This window comes from Rhinoraja longicauda, chromosome 11 (assembly GCF_053455715.1).
Source record: "Rhinoraja longicauda isolate Sanriku21f chromosome 11, sRhiLon1.1, whole genome shotgun sequence".
Classification (NCBI taxonomy): domain Eukaryota; kingdom Metazoa; phylum Chordata; class Chondrichthyes; order Rajiformes; family Arhynchobatidae; genus Rhinoraja; species Rhinoraja longicauda.
Window position 1 is genome coordinate 48,951,796 of NC_135963.1, and position 24,133 is coordinate 48,975,928.

A 24,133-nucleotide genomic window follows, 5' to 3' on the forward strand; every position below is an offset into this window, starting at 1 on the left:
GTGAGGTTATCCACTTTGGTGGTAAGAATAAGAAGGCAGATTATTATCTGAATAGTGTCAAGTTAGGTACAACGAGATCTGGGTGTCCTAGTGCATCAGTCACTGAAAGGAAGCATGCAGGTACAGCAGGCAGTGAAGAAAGCCAATGGAATGTTGGCTTTCATAACAAGAGGAGTTGAGTATAGGAGCAAAGAGGTCCTTCTGCAGTTGTACAGGGCCCTAGTGAGACCGCACCTGGAGTACTGTGTGCAGTTTTGGTCTCCAAATTTGAGGAAAGATATTCTTGCTATTGAGAGAGTGCAGCATAGGTTTACTCGGTTAATTCCCGGAATGGCGGGACTGTCATATGTTGAAAGACTGGAGCGGCTAGGCTTGTATACACTGGAATTTAGAAGCACGAGAGGGGATCTTATCGAAATATATAAGATTATTAAGGGGTTGGACACGTTAGAGGCAGGAAACATGTTCCCAATGTTGGGGGAGTCCAGAACCAGGGACAACAGTTTAAGAGTAATGGTAGGCCATTTAGAACGGAGATGAGGAAAAACCTTTTCAGTCAGAGAGTTGTAAATCTGTGGAATTCTCTGCCTCAGAAGGCAGTGGAGGCCAATTCTCTGAATGCATTCAAGAGAGAGCTAGATAGAGCTCTTAAGGATAGCAGAGTCAGGGGGTATGGGGAGAAGGCAGGAACGGGGTACTGATTGAGAATGATCAGCCATGATCACATTGAATGGTGGTGCTGGCTCGAAGGGCCGAATGGCCTACTCCAGCACCTATTGTCTGTTGTCTACACGAGGCTTTATGTTGCAGCGGGATTTCAACCCTATGCTTCACTTGCAACCACAAAGGACTGGAAGGTGTAGCAAGATCAAAGCTAACTTTGTCAACAGAAAAATTTCATTTATTTTCCTCATTCAAGAAGTAGAATGGTTACGTTTATACATGTCAAATAGGATACATTCAACAGCAACAAAATGTCCGTCATAACATTTTTTTTTAAATGCTCACTGAAATTCCCAATGTCCATTCAAAAATCGTAAGTACAGAGTTTTTTTTTCACGTCCTCTACCCCCATTTTTATTTGCTTGGCCATTTCAATTAATTAATCTCATTTGCTGTAGCTATTCAAGACCAAATTAAAAGCTACCACTTTTAATGGCTCCTGGTACAGTCCTTCAATGATTATTGGGGAAAATTTTAAATTTAGAAAATGTATAATGCTTTATCATAATAATGTATGGTGCAAGCAAATTTTCAAATATCACTTGGGGTTTATAACATCACTTTCACCCCTTACTGCCTCATTCTATCCTCAAACTCGTGGCTAATTATGCACAATCCTTCATTTAAATCGTTAGAATTTAAAAGGTAATCAAGATTTTGGAACGTAATATCATAATAACACATAATGTGCTCTCTGGTGAACTAAGTAAACCTGGTATCAAGATATTAAATATGCCATTGAATGACCCATTTGATGTTATCACGGAATTGTACCTCGCTCACACAAAAATGAAATTTAGAAAATCTACTTTGCCTGCTGCGTGTCTCAAACTTAGATTAATTGTAATTAATAAGCATCTTCCATCTTATTTAATCAATTTTACTTAAACAATACCCTAAGTTGGATGTCTAGACAATCCTCAGAGCATTAGAGACAAATTAAAGCAGTTATTAAGACGTGTTATATCCCCAGGTGTTATAAACTTACAAATCCATCAAGTTTTATTTTTAATAAGGACAATTTGATTTTTAATTTATTAACATGTCTGCCTTGTTTACTCAGGTTTGGAATCTTCAATTGTAACTTTAATATCACATGACAGGAAAAATGACAAGCAGAGTGAAGTCATACAGCATCCCATGAGAGGAAGGGATATTGCAACAATATTTTCTAGCTTGGATTGCAAGGAAATGCAAAACCCAAAGCACCAAAGTTATTTTTCAACCCCTAACTAATGTTAATCGGAGAACCGGTGAACTACTCCAACTAAACAATGTCTAGGCATTTCACTTGGTAAGCCTATTAATTCTCAATCTTTAATGAGATTAAATTCTCTTTCGTGAGTTTTAAAGTTTGGAAGAGCGAGATAACAAAGGAATTTGCCAGGTTATAGCATAAAATTGTCTCTAATTTGTGATAAACTAATGCTAAACTCTCAATTTCTCTCATAGGTTGTTGTCAAGGAATGGGGAAGTCATAATGGTGCACTCTTCCAGAATTTAATGAATGTTGCGGGGGGCAGTTAAATAGAAGATTCACTTCCAAGACTGCAGTGCTTGGCACCAACAAAAGAGAAAATAGAACAAGTTATTTACCAACAGTTTTGATAGAATTAAGAAAAAAATCATTTTGTTACTCCTTTGGGAGAATGCAGCAAATTCCCAAAAGGAGATATTGTTTCAAATATGTAGATAAATTGGAGGGAAATATCCACGAGCAAGAGGACTATAATGATAATAATTAACTTTAATTAGCTTAAGATATACGTGCATAAGCACAATGTTCATACAAATTTCCACGTAGTAATTTATATATCCAATTAAGAAATCATAACAGCAGTTCAGTGACTTCAACTTCCCACCTCATTTCTCTCAGTATTTACACATATTTCAAAGTTGGAATTAAGATTTTAGAACAGTTAAGGGTGGTGAATACTGATTTATAATTATTTTCTTTGCCAGAGTATACATTCATTCATGACATCCAATTTGATTGTAAAAAATATATCCCTTCCTGCCCTTCTTGTACATTCAGGTACAGTCTCAGACACTTTTGTCCCCATCTTCAATCCCTCTCCACCATCATCTCACTGGTCAGGTCTTGCCTCCATCTCCTTTCCAACTTTCTCCTGCCTATTACAATCAGTCTTTAGAGGGATCCCAATCCGAAATGTTGCCTATCCACTCTCTCCACACATGCTGCCTGACCTGCTGAATTACTCCAGCACTTTGTATTCTGCTCAAGATTCCAGCATCTGCTGTTCCTTGTGGCTCCGTGAAGTTAATTTGTAAATAACTGGCAGTTTTTATAAAAAGTGCTTTGAAAAATAACAAGATAGATGGATTATGATAATATCGTGTACACTGCTTATGTGGACAAAATGGAATCAGAGGGAAGTTCTTTTACACAGGGAAATAGCCAGGGAGTCCACCACAAAACTAAAGTTCAGTTATTTTAAATAATTTTTCATTCAGATGCATTATGAACCATTTTATTTCTGGCACATCAAGGTAAGAATATATTATGTTAGAGCGCAGAAGTATGAACTCTTGAGTATACAAACTGATTTGCTCTATGCAGTCTACAACATTTAATCTACTCCAGAATTTGAGAAGTTGTGGTACAACAGTAAAATGTAGAAACTCTGTCCCACCATAGTATGTCAATTAACCTAATCAGTTCTTCATAAAGGGCCGATACAAAATGCTGGAGTAACTTAGCAAATCAGGCAGCAACTCTGGAGAAAAGGAATGGGTGACGTTTCAGGTCGAGACCCTTCTTCAGACTGATGTCAGGGTAGGGGGTGGGACAAAGATAGAATGTAGTCGGAGACAGTAAGACTAGTGGGAGAACTGGGAAGGGGAAGGAGATGGAGAGAGAAAGCAAGGGCTATCTGAAGTTAGAGAAGTCAATGTTCATACAGCTGGGGTGTAAACTACCCAAGCGAAATATGAGGTATTGTTCCTCCAATTTGGGCTGGGCCTCACTCTGACAATGGAGGAGGCCCAGGACAGAAAGGTCAGATTGGGAATAGGAGGTGGAGTTGAAGTGCTGAGCCACCGGGAGATCAGGTAGGTTAAGACAGACTGAGCGGAGGTGTTCAGCGAAACGATCGCCGAGCCTGCGCTTGGCCTCGCCGATGTGGAGAAGTTGACACTGGAACAGAAGATACAGTAGATGAGGTTGGAGGAGGTGCAAGTGAACCTCTACCTCACCTAAAAAGACTGTTGGTCCAAAGACGAGTCCTTGGATGGAGTCAAGGGGGGAGGTAAAGGGACAGGTGTTGCATCTCCTGCGGTTGCGGGGAAAGTACCTGGGGAGGGGGTGGTTTGGGTGGGAAGGGACGAGTTGACAAGGAAGTTTCGGAGGGAACGGTCTCTGTGGAAAGCAGAAAGGGGTGGAGATGAGAAGATGTGGCCAGAAGTGGAATCCCGTTGGAGATGGCGAAAATGTTGGGAGGATTATATGCTGTATGCAACGGCTGATGGGGTGGAAGGTGAGGACAAGGGGGACTCTGTCCTTGTTACAAATGGGGGGAGGGGGAGCAAGAGCGGAGCTGCGGGATATCGAGGAGACCCTAGTGAGTCTCATCTATAATGGTAGAGGGGAACCCCCGTTTCCTAAATGAGGACATCTCCGATGACCTGGTATGTTACACCTCATCCTGGGCGCAGATGCAGCGTAAGGGTTGTTTTAACATGCATTATTCATCATCCATTTATTCACAAAATGCTGGAGTAACTCAGCATGTCAGGCAGCATCTCGGGAGAGAGAAGGAATGGGTGACGTTTCGGGTCGAGACCCTTCTTCAGTCTGAAGAAGGGTCTCGACCCGCAACGTCACCCATTCCTTCTCTCCCGAGATGCTGCCTGACCTGCTGAGTTACTCCAGCATTTTGTGAATAAATACCTTCGATTTGTACCAGCATCTGCAGTTATTTTCTTATTCATCAACCAATTGGCTCAATACTAATTCTCTGGAACCTATGTCATTAAGGTGATGATTCAACTTCCACTATGGAGTTTGAACATATTATCTCTTCAGTCATTTAGCACAACACTGCATTTGATAGTTTTCATCCCTCCATTAAGTCATTAAACCAAGACCATGTTTGTAAATTAAAGGAGATAAAAAGAATCCCACATAATATTCAGAGTTGCATTGTTCTGATGACATAACCAATATCCAGCCTCAATCATCATTGCCAAAACAAAATTTGTATAATTTACTCAATATACTGTTTCAAAAATGTAATAAGTGCAAAAACAACTGGAACAACGTACAAGAGCAACTATACTTTAAACATCATCGGTTGGGTGAAGCTTTTGAATGATATTTAAATTGTTAAAAGCATCATATACAATACAATACAATACAATATATCTTTATTGCCATTGTACCCAGGGGTACAACGAGATTGGGAATGCGCCTCCCATACGATGCAATAATTTAAGTAATTTAGACAACAGCAACCCAACGAAACAAATATAACAGTTTTAAACAGGGTAAAGTGCAAGTTGATCTATGCGTTGTGACCATCCGGCTCAGCAGGACCGGTTCATAGCAGCTATGGCCCTGGGGATGAAGCTGTTCCTGAGTCTGGAGGTGCGGGCGTAGGCCTTGTATCGTCTGCCCGATGGAAGGAGTTCGAACAGACTGTTGCAGGGGTGTGAAGAGTCTTTGTGGATGCTGGTGGCTTTTCTGAGGCATCGTGTGTTGTAGATGCCCTCCAAGTCTGGTCGCTGTGTTCCGATGGCCCTCTGAGCTCTATGGACTACCCGCTGTAGAGCTTTCCTTTCTGCCTCCGTGCAGCTGAGGTACCACACAGGGATGCCATGCGTTAGGATGCTCTCTATGGTGCAGCGGTATAAGGTCGTCAGCAGCTGTTGGGGTAGACCAGACTTTTTCAGTGTTCTTAAGTAGAACAGTCTTTGTTGTGCCTTCTTCACCAGCGCAGCAGTGTTATTGGACCATGTTAGGTCCTCCGAAATGTGAGTGCCCAGAAACTTGAAGCTGGACACTCTCTCCACACTGTCCCCGTTGATAGAGATCGGGGCATATTCCCCGTTATGTGACCTACGGAAGTTGATGATCCGCTCCTTGGTCTTGGTGGTATTTAGGGATAGGTTGTTATCCGAGCACCAGTCCGCCAGTTTCTGCACCTCCGCTCTATAGTTTGTTTCATCCCCGTTGGTGATAAGCCCGATCACCGTTGTGTCGTCTGCAAACTTGACAATGGTGTTGGTGTCGAATGCAGGAACACAGTCGTGTGTGAAAAGGGAGTAGAGAATGGGGCTCAGAACACAGCCCTGTGGTGTGCCAGTACTCAGGGTGATAGTGGAGGACAGGTGCGGGCCCATTCTCACTGCCTGCGGTCGTTCCAGCAGGAAGTCCAGGATCCAGTCACATAATGACGAGCTGAGGCCTAGCTGGTGGAGTTTGGTGATGAGCTTGGTGGGGATGACCGTGTTGAAGGCGGAGCTATAGTCTATGAATAGCATCCTCACGTACGTGCCCTGCCTCTCTAGGTGAGTCAGGACAGTGTGAAGAGCCAGAGAGATGGCGTCCTCTGTGGATCTATTTGCCCTGTATGCAAATTGATGTGGGTCCAGTGAGTCAGGGATGCTGGATTTGATGTGTGAGAGGACCAGCCTCTCAAAGCACTTCATGACTATCGGCGTTAGGGCAACCGGGCGGTAGTCGTTCAGGTTGGAGATCTTTGCTTTTTTCGGCACCGGAACTATGATAGCCGACTTCAGGCACTTGGGGACCGTAGCTAGAGATAATGACAGGTTAAAGATCCTGGTGAATACCTCAGCCAGCTGTTCAGCACAGTCCTTCAGTACCCTTCCTTGAACTCCATCCGGTTCTGTAGCCTTGCGTGGGTTGACCCTTTGCAGAGCGCGTTGTACCTCCTGTGTGCTCAGTTGCAAGACCTGTCCCTCCGCCTCGGCTGGGGTTCTTCCACTCAAGGTGGTTTTGCCAGTTTCAAAGCGGGCAAAGAAGGTGTTAAGCTCGTTGGTCAGTGCCATATCGCTGAGGGGGCAGGCAGGGCTGCTCTTGTAGCCAGTGATATCCCTGACACCCTGCCACATGCTTCTGGTGTCCGTGGTGTTGAAGTGGTCTTCCACCCGTTGCCTATGGGTGTCTTTGGCCCTTTTAATACCTTTGTTCAGGTGTGATCTGGCAACACTGTATGCTGAAGTGTCACCAGATTTAAAGGCATTGTTGCGTGCCCTCAGCAGGTTCTGTACCTCCTTGTTCATCCAGGGTTTCCGGTTTGGGAACATCCTTATCTCCTTGTCCTCCGTGACATTCTCCACGCAGCAGTTGATGTAGGAGAGCACAGTGGATGCGTATTCCTCCAAGTCTACCTCTGAACCGTAATAATAGCGAGATGTTTGGCATGCCCTTCAATTCCTTAAGATACCTCGAAATTACACTTCCCTTTGGTGAGAAATTAAGCCAACTCTCAAATCTCACAAGGAAGCAATAAAAGTGGGATTCCATTAACCATCGACTTTTCCAATCCATGGTCAGAAAGCTAACAACACAGGACGCACAACAATATATGTATTGCACCCTGCATCCGTGGTCTATTTTCAAAACTGCCATCCATTATCAACAGTTTACACCTAAATATGCTTCAGTTGCAGCTGACGAAACCTCCATGTTGACCATGCTCAATAAAAGACAAAATAATGGAGGTTCAATAACGCATCATACAACACACCATGAGCGATAATGGAACAGAGAGCAAACCAATCTGAAAGTATGCAAGATAAAGTGAACAGATCCATTCTGCTGGTTCAATTCATACACAACTCAGCACGGCTTGAGCTATTCCTTCTAAGTTCTAGTTTGGGCAATGGTCAAAAATCGGAAGAGCTGTGCAAAAATAGGTACATTACAAATTGTAATTTTGAAAGTGACACCAATTGCTTCAAGAATGTAGATCTGGGCAATAACACGAGTGGCTACAACACTCATTGTTCATCCATAACCATCTATTTTCATCTTATTCCCATCCAGAATAAATCCTAGCCACACACCATGTAGGAAGCTTAAATAATTTTCTTCTCCCAAAATCAAAAGTGATGCTGTGTGCTGGTTTGTGTATTTAAAAGTCAGCACCAGTACGATCACCTGATTTGAGACAATCCCCTTGGTAAAAGCAGGAGAAAGAAACTAATCAGTATGGCCAATGCTGAGACACACACATCTGTAGTTTTTACTTGTGGACAAAGACTGCTTCATTCCGTCACAACTTTATGGTATTGCAGCTGTAAGTTACTGTGAAATCAATGGACAGATGCAGATTATGAGTTGCAATGGAACACATGTGACTGCAGATTTACATTTGTGACAGACACAGAAGCTCATTCCTCAATAACAAAAGCTGAACAAAACTTAGCCGAAAACACCGATGAAGATGTGTCTGTCTTATCAATTAAACAAGCTGTTTGGATTGAAGATGCATTACCACCTCACCAGCAAGTTGCTGCAACACTGAGTCTTCCAAAACAATCATAGAAAAATACATTTTATACCCCCCCCCCCTCCCAAAACCACCACCATCAGTCTGAACAAAGCTCCCAGCTCGAAATGTCACCTGGCCATGTTCTCGAGGGATGCTGCCTGACCCAACCCGCTGAGTTACTCCAACACGTTGTGTCCTTTTATAGAAACATGTCAAACAGCAGAAGGAAACAAAACACTTGAATCACATACATCCAAAAATCAGGCCCATGCTTGCCACAACTAACTAACTTGATTACATCAGCCAACAAGAGAAGGTCTCATCCGATGACGGTTTAAATTCATCAATGTAAGCAGGCCAACCAAAGTCCCTCCCACGAATCTGAATGACTTGCACCATGTACAAACATGATCCAATCCTTTTCTGAGGAATCCCAACTTTATCCTCCAATCACTCAATGTAATATGTTGTCTAGTATTTGTCACCTTCAAACCCATCTTCGTGTCATCTACCTAGAAAATCAAGATGGGTACAATCAATATGCATCATGCTTCGTGTAGAGTTGAAGAGGCCCTCAAAAATAATTAAACCTTATTTTGTGCATCTTCAACCCAAGGTTTGTCATCTACCCTTTATAATTATAATATGTTAACCATGCCACCCTGGAGAGATTTTCACATCACTAATTACAATCAATGCCAACATCATCTGGCAATGAAGCCTCAAATAATATTTTGCCCCTTCCTAAATAAAAACTATCGAAACAAAATCTGTGGTTATTGAAATCAGCTCAGTGGTCACCAAAGCATGAAATTAATCCCCAGACTTAACTACCTTGGTCAGAATATAGAGTCTACAATACTCTCAAAAGTATTATACGTAAAATTGATGTGGCTTTGTTCGTTATTGGATTGCCTCATTAACTTTTTACCCGATCCATCTAACCTATAACAAGGAGAATCCTGAATTGAAGCTGCCAATCTCCAACTGAGATTGACATTGGCATCTGAAATGGTTTCAATATTTGGTTGTGAACCTCATTATCCTCCCTTTCCTACTTTTTCTTGGAATATTAAACTTTGTATCTGCGCTCCCAATCGTTGTCCCTTATTCTTTCATTCTTCTACACTGCATGGCATCAGACCTACATCAGAACAAACTGTAATATTCATTTCACCACTGCAGTGGTTCATAATTCAGTTCGGTAAACTACTCAACTGTGTTTTCCCCAATGTGGTGAAACAAGGGCTTGTATCATCATACCCCACTTGTACCAAGTCCGATCTGAGGCCAACTTCTCCCCACAGATGCAGTACAGTTAAAAACTGGCTAAATAATAAAACAATCAGACAGGTGCCTTTTGGTATAAGAAAATAACTGCAGATGCTGGTACAAATCGATTTATTCACAAAATGCTGGAGTAACTCAGCAGGTCAGGCAGCATCTCGGTGCCTTTTGGTGTTAAGTATGATTATGAAACATCTCAATTGATAATAATAAACGGCATTTTCTGGTGGCCTATTTTCATAACATGGACCAAAATTTGTAAATAAGATTGTATGAATATCACCAAGCACAAAGGTAAGAGGCTGGTTTGGTGAAAGTAGCAATTGCGGGGTCATTTCCTGAATAAATAAGAAAAAAATATCATAACCAAAAGACATCAGCAGGAAACTACAATAAAAACAGTACACTTCTGGATCACCATAATACGGGAGTTAATTACAGTGTTTAGAAACAATGCGTACCTTGGAAACTTTGTGAAAATAATCAAGACCTGTGGGAAATTATTCTGCAAGGCACTAATACCCATTGTATTGTCTTAAAAAGGCAATCATCACACTACTTTTAAGATCCTTTGGTTTTCTCCATTGTACTTGATTCGGGTTACAAGGGACACTGAAGAACTACAGTTTATAAACTCAAGCTTTTTTCACTTGCCTACTTCAGATGACCACATGAACATGGAAAAGAGCCGTCCCACAATACAACATAGACACAAACTATAGAATTCAACAACAAAAATCCCCAAATAAAAAAAACATACTGATCAAAAATAACATCAGCAATATTCCCATTATTTCAAGTAATTGAAAAAGATGCCGAGGGACAATCTGCACCACAAGTTGATACACTCCTGACTTTTAAATATTAATGAATAGTTCTGACAATGTGACCAGCAACCTACAAATATCCCTTCATCAAGTCCAAGGGTTGTCCAAAGGTGGGGGTGCAGAAAGACCATGAGCATTTAAAAATCATCATTTAAATTCAATTCATTCCCCGTTTACTGCAATGTGTTACTGAGGAGAATCAAGATAATATTCATGGCATTATTGTTTAACACGTAGCAGACAACTGAAGAAGGGATACCAACAAAGGGGAGGGGGTGGATTTGTATGTGTGCAATAATTAAAGACAGTGGGATATGTTTCTGGCTCGGGGCACGTTTGCTTAGCCTTCCTTGGGTATTAACTGCAGCTTGCTTACCGTGGTGAGTGAAGATGTTGCAGGCGGCCTCGGTGTTCCTGGCTATTGTATCCCGTCTCCGGCCCCCGTGTCCGGGCCTCACCGTGCCAACCCTCCCCCTGCCCGGCTGCACCGTGTCCCCGCTTGCACCGACCAGAGCGGTAGCGGTGCCGCCGCCGGCGCGGCCCTGCTGCTGCCCCATCCCCGGCCTCTCTCCACACGAGCGTCCGCCCTCCTCAACCCTTCTCCCGGCTGGACCTTCGTTCCCTTTACATCCTCTCCCGGTGTTTTCCTTTGCTTGTCCGCGGGGTTATGGTGTCGCTGGTTGGCCCGGCCCGGCCCCCTCTCCCGTGGCGGCTTCACAGGTAGCGTGGCGACCGGCTGCCGGGCCCCGGCTCCCGGCTCCCGGCTCCTGCCCCCGGCTCCGGGATGGCGGCGGCTTCTTGTCCCGTCCACACACACACACCAATACAAAGCAGCAGCTCCCGGGTAGAGAGCTGGGAGGGAGCCCGCTAGTCACCCTCCTCCACACGGGCTCTCGCACAACAGCCGCTCGTTCACCCGCCAGCTCCAGCCCCAGCTCCGCATCCGCCCCCGTCCCAGTCCCGCAGTCCCACTGCAACCGCCTTGCCCTGAGCCACAACGAGGCGCTCTCCCCACGGTCCTCCCAGCTCCCTGGTCCTCCCAACTCCTCCCAGCTCCCTGGTCCTCCCAACTCCTCCCAGCCCCCTGGTCCTCCCAGCCCCCTGGTCCTCCCAGCCCGCTGCTCCTCCCGAGCTGCTGCTCCTCCGTCCCTGGTCCTCTGAGCTGCTCCTCCTCCGTCCCTGGTCCTCCCAGCTGGTCCTCCGTCCCTGGTCCTCGGAGCTGTTGCTTCTCCATCCCTGGTCCTCCGTCCCTGGTCCTCCGTAGCTGTTGCTCCTCCGTCCCTGGTCCTCCGAGCCCCCTGGTCCTCCGAGCCCCCTGGTCCTCCGAGCTCCCTGGTCCTCCGAGCAGTCAGTTCGAGTCATTCTTTCTTTCATCAACAGTGGTTTATTGGTAGCAATCAATATTAAAAACAAGATTTTTTTTTCCGTCCGGTCAGGCGGTGCCCGTGGAGAGAGAGAGAGAGAGCAGACTGAATAATCCGTATTGTAGGAAAATAACTGGTACAAGTCGACCACTTCAACAGAACTTTCATCGAGTTTTTTTTTCTTTCCCTTCACACAGAGAGGCTAACTAACCTGCTGTGTCTATCATATAAGAAAATAATTGCAGAGTAGTATAAGAAAATAACTGCAGAGTAGTATAAGAAAATAACTGCAGTCTGAAGAAGGGTCTCGACCCGAAACGTCACCCATTCCTTCTCTCCCGAGATGCTGCCTGACCTGCTGATTTACTCCAGCATTTTGTGAATAAATTGCTGTGTCTTTCTAGCATGTTCTGTTTATGTTTTCAATTAATCTGTTTTCATTTTATCAATGAATCTAAAAATATAAATGTCATTTCTGACTTTGAAAGTGCAAAGTGCTTTTCAGAGATTATACAACCATATTCCAAAATCCATGGCCTAAATTATATTGCACTTTCTAATTGAAATATTGCCCAAATTTGGTACATATCCCTCTAAACCATTCCTATGTTCTCCCAGATGTTCTAGTGGGCAGAGATCCTAGGGTGACGGAGGAACTGAAGGAAATCCACATTAAGCAGGAAATGGTGTTGGGTAGACTGATGGGACTGAAGGCTGATGAATCCTCAGGGCCTGATGGTCTGCATACCAGAGTACTTAAGGAGGTGTCGCTAGAAATTGTGGACGCATTGGTGATCATTTTCCAATGTTCTATAGATTCAGGATCAGTTCCTGTGGATTGGAGGGTAGCTAATGTTGTCCCACTTTTTAAGAAAGGAGGGAGAGAGAAAATGGGAAATTTTAGACCAGTTAGTCTGACATCAGTGGTGGGGAAGATGCTGGAGTCAATTATAAAAGACGAAATTGCGGAGCATTTGGATAGTAGTAACAGGATTGATCCGAGTCAGCATGGATTTACGAAGGGGAAATCATGCTTGACTAATCTTCTGGAATTCTTTGAGGATGTAACCAGGAAAATTGACAGGGGAGAGCCGGTGGATGTGGTGTACCTTGACTTTCAGAAAGCCTTTGACAAGGTTTCACATAGGAGATTAGTGGGCAAAATCAGAGCACATGGTATTGGAGGTAGGGTACTGACATGGATAGAAAATTGGTTGACAGACAGAAAGCAAAGAGTGGGGATAAATGGGTCCCTTTCAGAATGGCAGGCAGTAACTAGTGGAGTACCGCAAGGCTCGGTGCTGGGACCGCAGCTATTTACAATATACATTAATGACTTGGATGAAGGGATTAAAAGTACCATTAGCAAATTTGCAGATGATACAAAGCTGGGTGGTAGTGTGAACTGTGAGGAAGATGCTATGAGGTTGCAGGGTGACTTGGACAGGTTGTGTGAGTGGGCGGATGCAAGGCAGATGCAGTTTAATGTGGATAAGTGTGAGGTTATCCACTTTGGTGGTAGGAATATGAAGGCAGAGTATTATCTGAATGGTGTCAAGTTAGGAACAGGGGACGTACAACGAGATCTGGATGTCCTAGTGCATCAGTCACTGAAAGGAAGCATGCAGGTACAGCAGGAAGTGAAGAAAGCCAATGGAATGTTGGCCTTCATAACAAGAGGAGTTGAGTATAGGAGCAAAGAGGTCCTTCTGCAGTTGTACAGGGCCCTAGTGAGACTGCACCTGGAATACTGTGTGCAGTTTTGGTCTCCAAATTTGAGGAAGGATATTCTTGCTATTGAGGTCGTGCAGCGTAGGTTTACTAGGTTAATTCCCGGAATGGCGGGACTTTCATATGTTGAAAGACTGGAGCGACTAGGCTTGTATACACTGGAATTTAGAAGGATGAGAGGAGATCTTATCAAAACATATAAGATTATTAAGGGGTTGGACACGTTAGAGGCAGGAAACATGTTCCCAATGTTGGGGGAGTCCAGAACAAGGGGCCACAGTTTAAGAATAAGGGGTCGGCCATTTAGAACTGAGATGAGGAAAAACTTTTTCAGTCAGAGAGATGTGAATCTGTGGAATTCTCTGCCTCAGAAGGCAGTGGAGGCCAATTCTCTGAATGCATTCAACAGAGAGCTGGATGGAGCTCTTAAGGATAGCGGAGTCAGGGGGTATGGGGAGAAGGCAGGAACGGGGTACTGATTAAGAATGATCAGCCATGATCACATTGAATGGCGGTGCTGGCTCGAAGGGCCGAATGGCCTCCTCCTGCACCTATTGTCTATTGTCTATTGTCAATCCATGTACAATGTCTACTAAATGTTTTTATTGTACCTGCCTCAGTTCCTCCTTCTGGCAGCTAGTTCCATATACAGTGAAAAAGTTGCCCCTCAGGTTCCTATTAATTTCTTCCCCTCTACAACCAGAGAGCAGTGCTGAACTACTATCTACCTCTTTGATAACCCTCGGACTATCCTTGATCGGACTTGCTGGCTTTACCTTGCACTAAATGTTATTCCCTTATCATGTACCTATACACTAAATGGATCAGTTGTATTCATTTATTGACAGTGCCGTAGATGGCCGCTATTTGTATACATTGTGTATGCAAGCAAAGAATCTCACTGTGCCTAGTCACATGCGACAGTAAAGTATTCCTATTCCTATTCTTTCTGCTGACTGGTTAGCATGAAACAAAAAGCTTTTCGCTGTACCTTGGGACACGTGGCAATAAACTAAACTGAACTCTGGTTCTTGATTCCACCTACCCTGGGGGAAAAACTCTGTAATCCTATCAATTCCCCTCAGGGTTTTAAACACCTCTATTAGATCACCCCTTAGCCAACTGTGCACCAAGGATATTGCTGTATTTCAAGTAAACTCAACATATCAAAGGTCTCTATTGTGAAACTTTCATTTGCAAGATATGTTTTTGGTTTGTGTCTTAAGAAATGGTGGTGGGTGACTCCATCGTCCGAGGGGCGGACAGAAGATTCTGTGGCAGCAGGAGGGATTTGAGGATGGTCTGTTGCCTCCCTGGTACCAGGGTTCAGCACATCACGGACCGGCTTCAGAAAATCCTAGTGAGGGAAGGCGATCAACCTGAAGTCGTGGTGCACGTGGGCACGAATGACGTCGGGCGGAAGAGGAAGGAGGTGCTACAGCGGGAGTTTAGAGAGTTAGGAAAAAGACTGAAAAGTAGGACGTCGAAGGTGGTTATCTCTGGACTGCTACCGGTACCTCGTGCTGGTGAGGCCAGGAACAGAGAGATAGAGGGTATGAATTTATGGCTGAGGGGCTGGTGCAGAGAGCAGGGATTTAGATTTCTGGACCACTGGGATCTCTTCTGGGCTAGGGGTGACTTGTACAAAAGGGACGGGTTACATCTTAACAGCAGGGGGACAAACATTCTGGCAGGCAGGTTTGCTAGTGCGACACCTGTGGCTTTAAACTAAGTAGTGGGGGGGAGGGGTTAACAAATTGTGAATATGAAGATGAGGTTAAAGGGAATACAGGAGATATTGCAGAAGACTCTCGGAAGAATGGGAACAGAAGTTCTAGAGGGGAAAAGAGATTAAGGGCAGGGCCATTTGTGATCGATGTGAGAGGGGAGGTAAATACAGAAGTTAAAGTGTTGTACTTAAATGCGCGTAGTATAAAAAATAAAGTGGATGAGCTTGAGGCTCAGTTAGTCATGGGCAAGTATGATGTTGTAGGGATCACTGAGACATGGCTACGAGAGGACCAGGGCTGGGAACTGAATATTCAGGGGTACACAACGTATAGAAAAGACAGACAGGTGGGCAGAGGGGGTGGGGTTGCTCTGCTGGTAAGGAATGATATTCATTCCCTTACAAGGGGTGACATAGAATCAGGAGATGTTGAATCAGTATGGCTAGAAATGAGGAATTGTAAGGGTAAAAAGACACTAATGGGAGTTATCTATAGGCCCCCAAACAGTAGCCTCGACATAGGGTGCAAGTTGAATCAGGAGATAAAATTGGCGTGTCACAAATGTAATGCTACGGTGGTTATGGGAGATTTCAACATGCAGGTAGACTGGGAAAATCAGGTTGGAAATGGACCCCAGGAAAGAGAGTTTGTAGAGTGCCTTCGAGATGGATTCTTAGAACAGCTTGTACTGGAGCCTACCAGGGAGAAGGCAATTCTGGATTTAGTGTTGTGTAATGATCCTGATCTGATAAGGGGACTAGAGGTAAAAGAGCCATTAGGAGGCAGTGATCACAACATGATAAGTTTTACTCTGCAAATGGAAAGGCAGAAGGGAAAATCGGAAGTGTCAGTATTACAGTATAGCAAAGGGGATTACAGAGGCATGAGGCAGGAGCTGGCCAAAATTGACTGGAAGGAGGCCCTAGCAGGGAAGACGGTAGAACAGCAATGGCAGGTATTCCTGGGAATAATGCAGAGGTTGCAGGATCAATTTATCCCAAAGAGGCGGAAAGACTCTAAGGGGAGTAAGAGACACCTGTGGCTGACAAGGGAAGTCAAGGACAACATAAAAATTAAGGAGAGGAAGTATAACATAGCAAAGAAGAGTGGGAAGACAGAGGATTGGGACTCTTTTAAAGAGCAACAAAAGTTAACTAAAAAGGCAATACGGGGAGAAAAGATGAGGTACGAGGGTAAACTAGCCAATAATATAAAGGAGGATAGCAAAAGTTTTTTTAGGTACGTGAAGAGGAAAAAAATAGTCAAGGCAAATGTGGGTCCCTTGAAGACAGAAGCAGGGGAATTTATTATGGGGAACAAAGAAATGGCAGACGTTAAACCGTTACTTTGGATCTGTCTTCACTGAGGAAGATACACACAATCTCCCAAATGTTCTAGGGACCGGAGAACCTAGGGTGATGGAGGAACTGAAGGAAATCCACATTAGGCAGGAAATGGTTTTGGGTAGACTGATGGGACTGAAGGCTGATAAATCCCCAGGGCCTGATGGTCTGCATCCCAGGGTACTTAAGGAGGTGGCTCTAGAAATAGTGGAAGCATTGGAGATCATTTTTCAATGTTCTATAGATTCAGGATCAGTTCCTGTGGATTGGAGGATAGCAAATGTTATCCCACTTTTTAAGAAAGGAGGGAGAGAGAAAACGGGTAATTATAGACCAGTTAGTCTGACATCAGTGGTGGGGAAGATGCTGGAGTCAATTATAAAAGACGAAATTGCTGAGTATTTGGATAGCAGTAACAGGATCATTCCGAGTCAGCATGGATTTACGAAGGGGAAATCATGCTTGACAAATCTACTGGAATTTTTTGAGGATGTAACTAGGAAAATTGACAGGGGAGAGTCAGTGGATGTGGTGTACCTCGACTTTCAGAAAGCATTCGACAAGGTCCCACATAGGAGATTAGTGGGCAAAATTAGAGCACATGGTATTGGGGGTAGGGTACTGACATGGATAGAAAATTGGTTGACAGACAGAAAGCAAAGAGTGGGGATAAATGGGTCCCTTTCGGAATGGCAGGCAGTGACCAGTGGGGTACCGCAAGATTCGGTGCTGGGGCCCCAGCTATTTACGATATACATTAATGACTTAGATGAAGGGATTAAAAGTACCATTAGCAAATTTGCAGATGATACTAAGCTGGGGGGTAGTGTGAATTGTGAGGAAGATGCAATAAGGCTGCAGAGTGACTTGGACAGGTTGTGTGAGTGGGCAGATGCAGTTTAATGTAGATAAGTGTGAGGTTATTCACTTTGGATGTAAGAATAGAAAGGCAGATTATTATCTGAATGGTGTCAAGTTAGGAAGAGGGGATGTTCAACGAGATCTGGGTGTCCTAGTGCATCAGTCACTGAAAGGAAGCATGCAGGTACAGCAGGCAGTGAAGAAAGCCAATGGAATGTTGGCCTTCATAACAAGAGGAGTTGAGTATAGGAGCAAAGAGGTCCTTCTACAGTTGTACCGGGCCCTGGTGAGACCGCACCTGGAGTACTGTGTGCAGTTTTGGTCTCCAAATTTGAGGAAGGATATTCTTGCTATTGAGGGCGTGCAGCGTAGGTTCACTAGGTTAATTCCCGGAATGGCGGGACTGTCGTATGTTGAAAGGCTGGAGCAATTAGGCTTGTATACACTGGAATTTAGAAGGATGAGGGGGGATCTTATTGAAACATATAAGATAATTAGGGGATTGGACACATTAGAGGCAGGAAACATGTTCCCAATGTTGGGGGAGTCCAGAACAAGGGGCCACAGTTTAAGAATAAGGGGTAGGCCATTTAGAACGGAGATGAGGAAGAACTTTTTCAGTCAGAGAGTGGTGAAGGTGTGGAATTCTCTGCCTCAGAAGGCAGTGGAGGCCAGTTCGTTGGATGCTTTCAAGAGAGAGCTGGATAGAGCTCTTAAGGATAGCGGAGTGAGGGGGTATGGGGAGAAGGCAGGAACGGGGTACTGATTGAGAGTGATCAGCCATGATCGCATTGAATGGTGGTGCTGGTTCGAAGGGCTGAATGGCCTACTCCTGCACCTATTGTCTATTGAAATGCATGTGATGGGAAAGACAATGAACTTGACGGTGATACTCAAATGTTTAGCTGTCTTTTCATTTTTTTCTCCCTTTACTATGTCTCATTCTACGCTTATTTTCTTTTGTCGGTTTAAAGGTCATGCTTTCTCAGCATCAGTGGTTTTCCTGATTCCTTTGATGTTGAATTGTCCATTTATTAGCTTTAATGCACTGTGAAAGCTGTGATTGCCCAAGGTCTTTAACAGTCTCTTGATTTTACAAAATCTAGATGGAGCAAAACGGACACGAGGGATTATTATTTCCCAGATGAGCTGATGGGCCTGTAACAAAGTGATCGCAAACAAATGGGACCTGAACTTCCAAAAATCATGCACGTGTGCTCATTGGGTCCTGTACAAATCTCACACAACACTCCTGACTATTCTTAAAATTAATCCACGTTGATTAGCTAACCATTGCAGATCAGTCAACAAAATTACGGTGTTGTGAGTGTAAAATGGAAGTAAATAATACCTGTAGGAAACAGTCCACAATGTTGACTAGAAATGTATTCCTGCACTGTGTAAGCTGCATATTCCAGGCTCAATTCCATTCAAAGCAGTGAATATAAATTCAATTTGGCTTATCAGATTTTATTCCTCATAAGAAGACCTTGTGTAGGACACCCTATCAGAAGTATGCACACACAGATACACTGAAAAATGTAGACCTTGATTAATACAAAAATAAGGAGTAAATTAACAATAGGAATGAGACTGAGTCCAGAATGGAAACAATTGTGATCAGTACAAGAAGGGATTTGGTTTTAAATTTTTTTTGCTGTGGTATAAGACTAGTTCCACAAAACGCCACAGGAGGTCCTTTTTCCCCTGTGGCTATCAAACTGTACAACTTCTCCGCCTTCTGTCATGGGGTAAACTGGCTCCCTTAAACCCCCCCCACACACATAATCTCTGCACATCCCCAATCCTGGACTCATCACTTTAGTTTCATGTATCTTGTGTGTTATGATTGTTGACAGATCATTTTCCCTCCTGGGATAAATAAAGTTCTGTTGCATCGTATTGCCTCTGAGGCAGGTGCGTTAGTGTTAGTGCTGTTCCTGAACAACAATGGATAAGGCTTCATCCAGTATGATATTTATTGTTCACACCCAGAAGATCTAAAGTTCAGATCTTTGGTATAGGCTAAGATTGCGTATTTCACCAGAGCAGCAGTACTGGTTTTTAAACTATGGGGATGAGATAGCTGAAGTAATAACAATTAGCTTAGACATTGACACCAAGATCAGATCTGTGTAATGTTCAGGCTGAAACAAGTAGATGTATCCATATTATATATTGTGTTTTTGGCAGTGTAAATTGAGAGAAATCACGAGTCAGCAAGTGGTAGCTGTGCCAGTAAAGGCTCTTAAATAAAGTACTCACTTGGAATAAAGCCCAAATGCTCCTCATCATTGAACCATAATAATACCTGTGTCCTTGGCAATGGTATCGTACCAGATACTCACATTTGGTATTTGCACGTTGCAAGAACCTTCCCCAATAATTTCTCTGATACTGATGCAATCCTCTGCAACCTATAACTACCTTGTGAGGACGAGCATTTCAAGAGTGATGTATTCAAGAGAGAGTTAGACACAGCTCTTAGGGCTAACGGAATCAAGGGATACGAGGAGAAAGCAAGAATGGGATACTGATTTTGGATGATCAGCCATGATCATATTGAATGGCGGTACTTGCTCGAAGGGCCGAATGGCGTACTCCTGCACCTATTTTCTATGTTTCTAGTATAACAAATGAGGCAAGGCCAGAGTTGGGTAAACTTATGGATATTGAACCAGGCAGCATGAAATCTAAAACTCAGGATCAAGTGTGCTATTAAAGTTGCCACGTTCAGACAGTTGTGAGGGCATGGAGTGGAATCAGTAGCTGGGGAATGGATCTTGTGATGCTGATTTTCAGACAATGGCTTTTGTCTTCTCGATGGGGTTGCACAGTGAAGCGGCCGGTGGAGCTGAGGCCTCACGCCACCAGGTTCGATCTTAACCTCAGATGTTGTCTGTATGGAGTTTGCATGTTCTCTCTGCATAGATTTCCACTGACATCCCAAAGTCGTGTGGGTTTGTAGGTTAATTGGCCTTTGTAAATTGTCCCTAGTGTGTAGGGAGCGGATGAGAAAGTGGAATAACATAGAACAATTGTGAACGAGTGATCAATGGTTGGCATGGACTTAGTACGCCCGAAAGGCCTGTTTCCACTTCAATCAATGCAATCAATCAATCAATATTTAATAAGATTCATGGGATGAATAGTTCTTTTGTATAATCCAGCCTCATACTTGAGGAAGTCACCAGGATGATGCACCAAATGCTGTAGGCGCCCAGTTAATTATGAATCAGTACCTTCATCAGAGGAGGAGGCAAATCTCACGTCATTGTTAAATCAATAATGCAGGTGTGTACCTTAGAAAACTGTTTCTTTGTAGACTGGCTATTGTTCAATAAGTGTAAATGACGGTTGAGAAAGCGAGCCAATCACAAGGAAATCACAGCCTTCTCCTAATTTCATTCGGTAAAGAGTCACATTGCACATAGTGGGTGCTGAACAACTGATTACATTTTTCTCCCTCCCTCGCCTACAGGCACAGTCTCGCTTAGTCAGTGCTGCCTTGAAAATGAACCCTGACTTGTTCCATTTTTCTACGGGTCATATTTAATCATCCAGCACATAATTTCAAAATAAGCATTGTTTCCTAACCAACAGCCAAATACTCAAAGTTGAATGGTGTAATTTTTTTGCAAGTTTCCCTTTGAGTCTTCCTTCAAACAAATAATCAGTGCAATTATGCAAACTATCGTTCATGTTTGTACAGCAGTTGCATTCATAATGAGTATCATTGAGAAAACAAAATCATTGTTTTCAAAGAGATTACTTAACATTAACATTAATGACTTTTCGGCATTTTTGGGAGGCTCCCTTTTGTCAATGTAAGTGTTCAGTTTGACCTATCGTGATTTCAGCTCCAGTAAGGTGGTCGCAGCAGAGTTTATTTAGGATTACGCAAGAAGATGATGTAAATATAAAAGAATGAATCAAAGGTTCCGATGGAAAATAGGCTCAAAATGCCTCAAGGAAGCAAAGGTTAATGTTCCTTAACCTGATCTGATTTAAGTAGTTTGAAATGCAAATGAAGCATGTTGTGTTGTTCATTGAAGGACAAAAGCAGCATATACTGTAATTCATTCCAGGTACAAAGAACAGCAGATGCTGGTTTACAAAAAAGGCAACACAATAGACAATAGACAATAGGTGCAGGAGGAGACCATTCGGCCCTTCGAGCCAGCACCGCCATTCAATGTGATCATGGCTGATCATTCTCAATCAGTACCCCGTTCCTGTCTTCTCCCCATACCCCCTGACTCCGCTATCCTTAAGAGCTCTATCTAGCTGTCTCTTGAATGCGTTCAGAGAATTGGCCTCCACTGCCTTCTGAGGTAGAGAATTCCACAGATTCACAACTCTCTGACTGAAAATGTTTTTCCTCATCTCAGTTCTAAATGGCCTACCCCTTATTCTTAAACTGTGGCCCCTTGTTCTGGACTCCCCCAACATTGGGAACATGTTTCCTGCCTCTAACGTGTCCAACCCCTTAATAATCTTATACGTTTCGATAAGATCTCCTCTCATCCTTCTAAATTCCAGTGTATACAAGCCTAGTCGACACAAAATGTTGGAGTAGCGACAGGTAGCATCTCTGAATAGAAGGAACGGGTGATGTTTCGGTCGAGATCCTTCTTCAGACTGACCCGGCAAGTACAGGTGGATACATGCGAGGGGAGTTTTTGATTGGCAGGTGGATGGAATAAGTGACAACAGCTAGATGTGAAAAGGAGACAAAAGGGTGTTGTATAAGGAGAGGAATAAAATGTGTATGTATATATATATATATATAAATATACATACATAAATATATATTATTAGTGTGATCATTAGTCTGTCAGCATGTAAAACTGGGGTAGTGTTTTGATGGGAACAGAGTTAGATCTAGCTCTTAGGGATAACGGAATCAAGGGATATGGGGAGAAAGCAGGAATGAGGTACTGACTTTGGTTGATCAGCCATGATCATATTGATTGGCGGTGCTGGCTCGAAGGGCCCAATGGTCTACTCCTGCACCTATTTTATATGTTTCCATGTTTCTGTCATTATATAACATTGGAGTAATGGAAACAAAGAAAAGGCGTGATACATCAGTCACCACAGACACTAACTGCAATTTCGATGAAATATTTTCACAAGTTCATAAGTTATAGGAGTAGAATTAGGCCATTCGGCCCATCGAATCTACTCCGCCGTTCATTCATGGCTGATCTTTGCCTCCTAGGATACCTGCAGAATACGCAACAATACGCTGAATTATCCTGCTGATTCATTCCATGTTTAAAGTAGGCACGTGTATGTAAACCTGAATGATTTGCAGATAAAGATGTTTGTGTAAAGAACAGAGGTTATTGAGCATGAACAGGGAGGAAATGGATCCTGCTTCCTGACCTCAGGGAGGGCAATTGTTTGTTCTGAGAGGGTGTGAACTGCTATCTTTAAAAATAAACACAAATCTCTTCTATATTATTTCTCTGAATGGCCTTGACTGAACCCTTTAAAATATGTTTCTGAATAATACAGATCTTGATGATTTCTGTGCTTTCAAACGTGGTTAGGTATGAGACACATGTGCTCAGTGGCTGAATTAACCTGTCATTTTCTGTGTTCACACAACGAGAAGCAGAATTCACAAACAGCCCTCATTGCTGGACTACAATTATAGCAATCTCACCACCATCTTTATGTAGGCTCTGCATTGCTTCCATTCAGGCCTCTTTATCATCTCCAATTTTAACTGGTGCCTCAATTTCCATTGTCGGACATTGCCAGAATCTTTGCTCTAAAATTCACTCAGAAATCAATCTGACTTCTATTATATTCTCCTTTAGTCTTCAGCTTTGATTGTGTTTTTGTTCATCCTCCTTAATAATTATTTGTGTTTCTGACCAATTTTGTTTGCTCTCCCAAAGATGTTTGGTTGTATTATAGTTGCTAAGAACAGTTTATTGCTGTAACAAGGGCCATTAAATTGATGAGTGTCAAGGTTTATGGGGAGAAGGCAGGTGAATGGGGTTAGAAGGAAGAGATAGATCAGCCATGATTGAATGGCAGAGTAGACTAACATAGCAACATAGAAAATAGGTGCAGGAGTAGGCCATTCGACCCTTGGAGCCAGCACCACCATTCAATATGATCATGGCTGATCATCCAAAATCATTACCCCGTTCCTGCTTTCTCCCCATATCCCTTGATTCCATTACCCCAAGAGCTGTATCCAACTCTCCTTTGAATACATCCAGTGACTTGGCCTCCACTGACTTCTGTGGCAGAGTATTCCACAGATTCACAACTCCTCATCTCAGTCCTAAATATCCTACCCCTTATTCTTAAACAGTAACCCCTGGCTCTGGACTCCCCAACATCGAGAACATTTTTTCCTGCATCCAGCCTGTCCAATCCCTGAATAATTTTATTTGTTGCTATAAGATCCCCTCTCATCCTTCTAAATTCCAGTGAATATAAGCCCTGTCATAGTGATACAGTGTGGAAACAGGCCCTTCGGCCCAACTTGCCCACATCGGCCAACATGTCGAAGCCACACTAGTCCCACCTATTTAATGGGCTGAATGGCTTAATTCTGCTCCTATTACTTGTGACCTAATGATGTTCTTTGAAGGAAAGATTGTGCAATGTGAAGTGTAAAACAACAGATGTACAAGGCAAACAGAAACCTATTACATCAAAGCAAGTTAGACCAGTTGGACCGGTGGTGATCTAAATGAATTCAAATTACATTTTAAATGGGTAACATAATTTTTTAACATCTTGACAAATATTATTTTT

The 24,133-nt window shown here is 43.3% G+C and overlaps 1 protein-coding gene across 1 annotated transcript in view; it reads right to left on the minus strand.

The window, feature by feature from the left end:
• The window catches only part of LOC144597981 (tyrosine-protein kinase ABL2-like), a 97,940-nt gene extending 86,673 nt beyond the window's left edge, over nt 1-11,267 (minus strand). The window contains exon 1 of the mRNA XM_078407847.1: nt 10,695-11,267. Coding sequence (XP_078263973.1) covers nt 10,695-10,875 — 181 coding nt within the window. The 5' untranslated portion in view covers nt 10,876-11,267. The remainder of the gene's footprint in view (nt 1-10,694) is intronic.
• Nucleotides 11,268-24,133: the final 12,866 nt, after the last annotated feature.